Here is a 7,500-nt window from a genome sequence, read left to right on the forward strand (position 1 = left end):
GTAACCCCCCTCTCCCCCCCCCCCCCCCCACAGGGGCCCCTGGAGGTGGCGCAGGTCTTCCTCTCAGAGATCCCCGACGACCCCAAGCTGTTCCGTCATCACAACAAGCTGCGTCTCTGCTTTAAAGACTTCACCAAGAGGTGATGACACACTGCCCCCCCCCCCCCCCGCATGACACACTGCCCCCCCCCCCCCCCCCGCCTGCCGTGACGAACACAAACACAACAACACGCCCACTTCCTGTGTCTGAGAACTCCGTATGACGGCATGTCGTATAGAACCACATAACTCTGCATGACGGCATCTACAATAGTGCTGTATAATTATAACCCATATATATTTATTCTTACCGTGTATATATATCTACATCTTTCTGTGCATACCTGCTTATAATCCTTTTTACATATCTGTAGTTACTATATCTATATCTGTACATATCTCTTACCTACTCTTACTGTATCACTGTACATATTAATACTATATCTATATCTGTACATATCTCTTACCTACTCTTACTAGTTACACTGCTGGCCAGTATGACTTACTACCATAGTGTCTTTATACCTGTATCACTGTACATATTAATACTATATCTATATCTGTACATATCTCTTACCTACTCTTACTAGTTACACTGCTGGCCAGTATGACTTACTACCATAGTGTCTTTATACCTGTATCACTGTACATATTAATACTATATCTATATCTGTACATATCTCTTACCTACTCTTACTAGTTACGCTGCTGGCCAGTATGACTTACTACCATAGTGTCTTTATACCTGTATCACTGTACATATTAATACTATATCTATATCTGTACATATCTCTCACCTACTCTTACTAGTTACACTGCTGGCCAGTATGACTTACTACCATAGTGTCTTTATACCTGTATCACTGTACATATTAATACTACAACTCTGTACATACATCTGATTTTACTCAGTAGTACTCAGTTTAATCACCTGTACATTGTATATTACTGTTGCACTTTACTGTTACATTTGCACTCTGGTTGGATGCCAAACTTCTTTTCGTTGTACTGTACTTTGTGCTGTATGATGATAGTAAGTTTGACTGTAATCTGATCTTCTGATAGAAGGAGCTTCTATCCCCAGGCCATCAGGATGCTCAACGACAATAACACTATTTAACACAAACCATCTTCTACACTCACTGCACACACATCCACACGCACACACTCACTCTAAATAAACTCTCACCTTAACACCCACTTTACTCACTTTAGACACTTTAACACCCTTTATATTTATTAGTAAAGAGATTTGCACTACAATTCATACCTCATTGCACCTTACCTAAGTTTGTACCTCATCCCATTTCTGCATTGTACCTCACTGTTACAATTTTTTTACTCTGTACTGTATATTGTATATTGTATATTGAATGAACACTTTTTGTTTACATACTTTTGACTTTTTCTATTTTATACTTTTTAATATCTATTTTTATCTATAGCACACTCACAGGGGCTCATACAGAAAAAAGCATTTCATGGAAAAGTATTCTGTATTCTTTTATTTTTTATGACAACTAATAAAGAAACCTGAACCTCGTGGCTCTGTGCCTCTGCAGCATCACGACACTAAGGCAGAGGTTAGACTAGTGTATTCCTGGCGTTTTTTATACGTTTTTGACGACGTATGATGTCCTATCTACACAGAAACGCGTATTTTGGCGTTTTTTTGTGGATACGGCTGAAACGCAAAATTGTGTTTGCGTTTGGAGATACGCAAAAAAACGAGTCGACAAACAGCGTGTAGTCAGCACGCTAGCCGTTGTTGCGAAAACGCCCATGCGCAGTAGATACCATCTGCGTGCCCTTCCGGTGACAGCAGAGTGTGTGTGTGTGTGTTTGGGACAGAGCTCCGTGTCCCAAATAGCTTCAGCTACCATGTGTTGTCAAGTTATTGTTATAAGGACCCCAGTCCAAGCTACAACAGTCTGCATTCCCTTAACAATTGTTTGTATTGAGCCGTATTGTATTGTACCCATATGCAATATGTTAAATAAAGTTTACATCCATTCATTCTGCTAGCATTACCGATGGCATGAGCAGCTGGCTAACGTGAGCTATCAGGATTCAGACCCTGTTAGCTCAGAGTTCCTCTTTCAACTTAAGAAGCATTAAACAAAATGGCCCAGTCATCTATTCACCTTTGTTTAATACACACAGCGTTGTCTCTAATGTTATCTAACTACTGATAGCTCGCGATATCATCAGTTTTGATGCTGGCTAAGTAGCGTGAGCTAACGGTAGCTTCTAGCCACAATACTCCATTGACGTTAGCATGCAGCTAACAATGCTACAATGCATCCGATCGTTTTTTAGCCTAAACTATCCGCTCTTGGTGGTCACTTGTGTTGATGTTAGTTTTGTTTCATCAACAAATGACAGGCAGAACACACAGTGAATGTATCCGTTTTGTTTATTGCACTTTTATTAGGCTTTGCTGAAAAAAGAATTGCTGCATTGAGCAAGATGGTGGCGCGGCATAGGCGCCTGCCTTATTTACATTTTCTTTGCTGGAGCTTCCAGGAAGTGTATTGGCACATTCGTTCTGATTGGTTGAAATTGCCTTCATGTTTGCCACCTACTGCCACCTACTGCTTTGGCAGTGTACTACATCAGTGTGCTCTGGTGACAAAACGAAAAAAAAACGAAAGTGTGACTCGAGGCGCATGACGTCGCGGCGATACGCGGCGATGCGTATAAGAAAACAATACGAAGATGATACGAAAGGTGTAACCTCAGCCTAAGGGGGCTTTCACACCAGCCATCGGGGTCGAATCGGGGTCGCCGCTGATTCGCTCCAAACCTGGACCGCTGGAATAGGTGGTCTCGGGTGCGCGCCAGTGTCCCCGACGAGGGAGCGGGGGGCGTGGTGTGCAAGCTTACTGTAATGCTTTCATGCTTGCTTGAATTTTGGGCAGATAAAAACATACAGCAACAACTGGACAATACCCACAAAAACGATATTTATGGGCAATTTGGCGAGTTCAGACCTCAACCAAACATGTGGAGCCTCACAGCTCAGTGGATGAGAACTTCGAGATGAAGCCACGTTACAAAGCACAACACTTCCCTGGCTCGCATTAGGCCTGGCAATTTTTTTGCCATTGCTATGTCTATACATTGGTTTCTTGTTCGAATGCATTTATTTCTATAGACCAGTGTTGCCCAACCAGTCGGCCGTGATCGACCGGTAGATCAATGACATGCAATATAATTGATGCGAGCAATGGGCTAACGTTAGCTGCTAACTAGTCATAACTAGGCTAAGCTAACTAGCATTAGCCGCTAACCCTGGAAAATATATTGACGAGGCTTGACAACAGAGGTTCAAATATAACTTCATATGTATTGGTTATTTGTTTCTTTTTTTTTATCCACTTTTTTTCCTAATTTTTCTATTTTTCTCCCATCCCAATTTCGCCTCGCCAATTCTCCCTTTCAGCTTCCCACCCTCTAACACTGCCAATTGTGTTAGTATGAACGACCAGCCAAGCCGGTAGCAACGGCGAGAGCTGGGCTCGAACCCAGCATCTCCTGTGTTAGTGGCGAGCGCCTTGCCCACTGCGCCACCTGGTTATTTGTTTCTTTATATCAGCATCCAGTTTCCACCACCGTGTGTTAAACTCTTCCTGTGTTGACGTTAGAGTGTGACATCATCGCCTACGGCAGCTTACACGCTCTAAACGCAAACAACCGTAAACGAAACCCGGAGCGCACCAAGACTGCAGTGTGTACGCAAACCAGAGGGGGGAGAGGGAGGGGGGGAGTAGCACCCGCCCCTAATGAGAACGCCCCCTGAGTGTGACTGTCACCTGACGTTGTGCCCGTGTGTGTGCAGGTGTGAGGACGCCCTGCGCAGGAACAAGACGCTGATCGGACCCGACCAGAAGGACTACCACCGGGAGCTGGAGCGCAACTACAACAAGCTGAAGGAGTCGCTGGGTCCTCTCATCAACCGCAAGATCCCCCAGCTGTACAGAACCCTGCAGAACCCCGCCGCGCTCGTACAGAGGTGACACACACACACACACACACACACGCACACGCACACGCACACGCACACGCACACACACACACACACACACTGCCTACACACTGAGTCACAACATGAGCTCCACACCGACACTTTCTCAGTCAAACACAACAGTAACGTGACTCCAAACCTCTCTGCGCCTCAAACCTTGTGTTGTGAGCTCCTCGTCACAGAGAATGAATGAATGAATGAATGAATGAATGAAAACTTTATTTAACAGATTGCAGAATGGGTACAGTACAGTACGGCTCAATACATACAATTGTTAAGGGGATGCAGACCTGAGAAAGACGTTTGTCTTGTTTCCATCAGGGTCCCCCATTTTCAATTCATATAGACATTTATGACATACATAACATACATGACATTTATGGCATAGGGACATATAGGTATTTAGTACTGATACATTTGTGACATAGGCGGTATTCAAATATACAGTACTGTTACCCCTAGATCCTGACAGAGTATATACATATGATGGGGAGGGGACTGTACATTAGGAGGGGGTGGGTGGGTGGGAGGGGAATATACATACGGCGGGGAGGGAATATGTACATGCGGTGGGGAGGAGACTGTCTATTAGGAGGTGGTGGGGGTTTTGGGCATTTACGGTGGCCAGTTTCGAATTGCAGCCTCCCGTAGGTGCTCTTTAAGGGCGGTTTTGAATGTGGGCAGGGATTCACATTCCTTTACAGCTTTGGGTAGGGCGTTCCACATTGTTGTGGCATAATTGCGAAACGTGTTTAGTCCCTTGTTTGAGCCGAATCTGGGTTTAACATGATTTGTTGAGCTTCCTCTGGTGTAGTGGTTGTGGTATTCACTGACCTTTGGGAAGTATTTTGACATGTACATGGGCACCCCGGTCGTATAGTGTATCTTGTAGACCAGGCCCATTGCAAGTTGCTGTACTCTGTCGTCTACTCTAAGCCATCCTAGGTTGGCAAAGTGGGCAGGGGTGAGGTGGGTTCTGGGGTTCAGGTCAAGTAGTAGTCTGACCAGTTTGTTTTGTGATGTTTGTAATTTTGTTATAAGCGCCTTTGAGGTGCTTTGGTACCATGAGGTGCACGCATAGTCATAGTACCCTTGAATGAGTGCTCCTGCCAGAGTCCTCAGGGTATTCTTGTTTACCAGAGAGGAGATCCGGTACAAGAATCTAGTTCGTTGGTTGACTTTTTTTATTACATTGGATGCCATTTTGTCACAGGAAAGATTTGCCTCTAGGATGGAACCCAGGTAGGTAATTTCGTCTTTCCTTGTGACAATATTGTCACCCACTGTAACTGAGAAGCCGTCGGTCTTGCTGAGTTTGTTATTTGAACCGAAGAGAATGGACTCTGTTTTGCCCATGTGTAATGATAGTTTGTTATCAGCGAGCCATATGCAGATTTTGCCTAGTTCCGTGCTGAGGGAATACTATGTAGAGAGTACAGAATACTATGCTCCTCATCACAGAGTACAGAGTACAGAATACTATGTATAGAGTACAGAATACAGAGTACAGAATACTATGTATAGAGTACAGAATACAGAGTACAGAATACTATGCTCCTCATCACAGAGTACAGAGTACAGAATACTATGTATAGAGTACAGAATACAGAGTACAGAATACTATGCTCCTCATCACAGAGTACAGAGTACAGAATACTATGTATAGAGTACAGAATACAGAGTACAGAATACTATGCTCCTCATCACAGAGTACAGAATACTATGTATAGAGTACAGAATACAGAGTACAGAATACTATGCTCCTCATCACAGAGTACAGAATACTATGTAGAGAGTACAGAATACTATGCTCCTCATCACAGAGTACAGAATAATATGCTCCTCATCACAGAGTACAGAATACTATGCTCCTCATCACAGAGTACAGAATACTATGCTCCTCATCACAGAGTACAGAATACTATGCTCCTCATCACAGAGTACAGAATACTATGCTCCTCATCACAGAGTACAGAATACTATGTATAGAGTACAGAATACAGAGTACAGAATACTATGTATAGAGTACAGAATACAGAGTACACAATACTATGTATAGAGTACAGAATACTATGTTCCTCATCACAGAGTACAGAATACTATGTATAGAGTACAGAATACAGAGTACAGAATACTATGTATAGAGTACAGAATACAGAGTACAGAATACTATGTATAGAGTACAGAATACTATGCTCCTCATCACAGAGTACAGAATACTATGTATAGAGTACAGAATACAGAGTACAGAATACTATGTATAGAGTACAGAATACAGAGTACAGAATACTATGTATAGAGTACAGAATACAGAGTACAGAATACTATGTATAGAGTACAGAATACAGAGTACAGAATACTATGCTCCTCATCACAGAGTACAGAATACTGTGTATAGAGTACAGAATACAGAGTACAGAATACTTTGCTCATCATCACAGAGTACAGAATAATACTATGTCGGATACTAGTCCTAGTTGTAACAGGATGGACCCACATTATAGATTAGATTAGATTAGATTAGATTAAAAGTCATTTATTTACAGTTGGTTCTTCTGAAGCCGCTTCGCAGGAGGAAGGAAGGACCGTTATTCGTTTAGTCTGCTGGGTCAGACTTCTGGTGGACGAGAATAACGTTTAGAATATTATATACATTCATTTGTTATATATTATTATTAGTGTGGGTGACCTGGCGAAGCCAGGTTGCCACCCACACTATAGTAATCTATACTATTTTTATGATTATTCTTCTTTATTCCACCGATTTTGCAAACACTACTCGTGCCAGAGCGTTCGCGCCCCATACACGTGAAAGGTATCAAAACGACCGGCTTGCCTATGGCAACAAGCGCTCTTCAAACTCGGAAAGTTTCACCGCACCGTTTGGCTACGAATCGACTTTAAACAGGAACATTTCGGTCCCATTGGAAATGCATTGCAAGTTAGAGTGCGGGAGCTGAAATAAATTTTTTTCCACTACCTTGGGTAAATTGCGAGAGTGATCTCAATTTTGGACGTAGAAAAAAAAACACACATCAAAACGATGACACGGCTGTCTGTTCGCTCACAAAAGAAAAATAAATGGAATTGGACATTTCTATCTCAACTGATGACCATTTCTTTGAAGGTTCTCCTCCCCATAGACAGCAATGTATTCCCACTCTAGAAATACAATGATTTTTGAGCTTTTTCCCCCTTCTGTTCCGATTGCCACCAAGGCCACAATTGTCGACGGAATGCCACAATATCGCACACAACCCTTCGCCTACTCCTTGAAGTGCTCATGTGTGAGTCACAACGCTTCATCTCTTATCGTTTGCTTTTAATCATCGTGACAATGCAGTCATGCATCTGCCCCCATTGGAATACATTCAAAGTGAAAATGCAAAGTCATTCGTGATTGCATCACCTGATGCATGATTGCATCAGCCTAA

The 7,500-nt window shown here is 42.9% G+C and overlaps 1 protein-coding gene across 1 annotated transcript in view; it reads left to right on the forward strand.

Moving 5' to 3' along the window:
• dock6 (dedicator of cytokinesis 6) overlaps positions 1 to 7,500 on the forward strand; it is a 141,104-nt gene that overhangs the window by 131,347 nt on the left and 2,257 nt on the right. The window contains 2 exon segments of the mRNA XM_084328304.1: positions 31 to 140; positions 3,881 to 4,054. Of these exon segments, the coding sequence (XP_084184430.1) occupies positions 31 to 140; positions 3,881 to 4,054 (284 nt within the window).

Source organism: Notolepis coatsorum (assembly GCF_963971535.1).
Source record: "Notolepis coatsorum genome assembly, chromosome: 14".
Lineage (NCBI taxonomy): Eukaryota > Metazoa > Chordata > Actinopteri > Aulopiformes > Paralepididae > Notolepis > Notolepis coatsorum.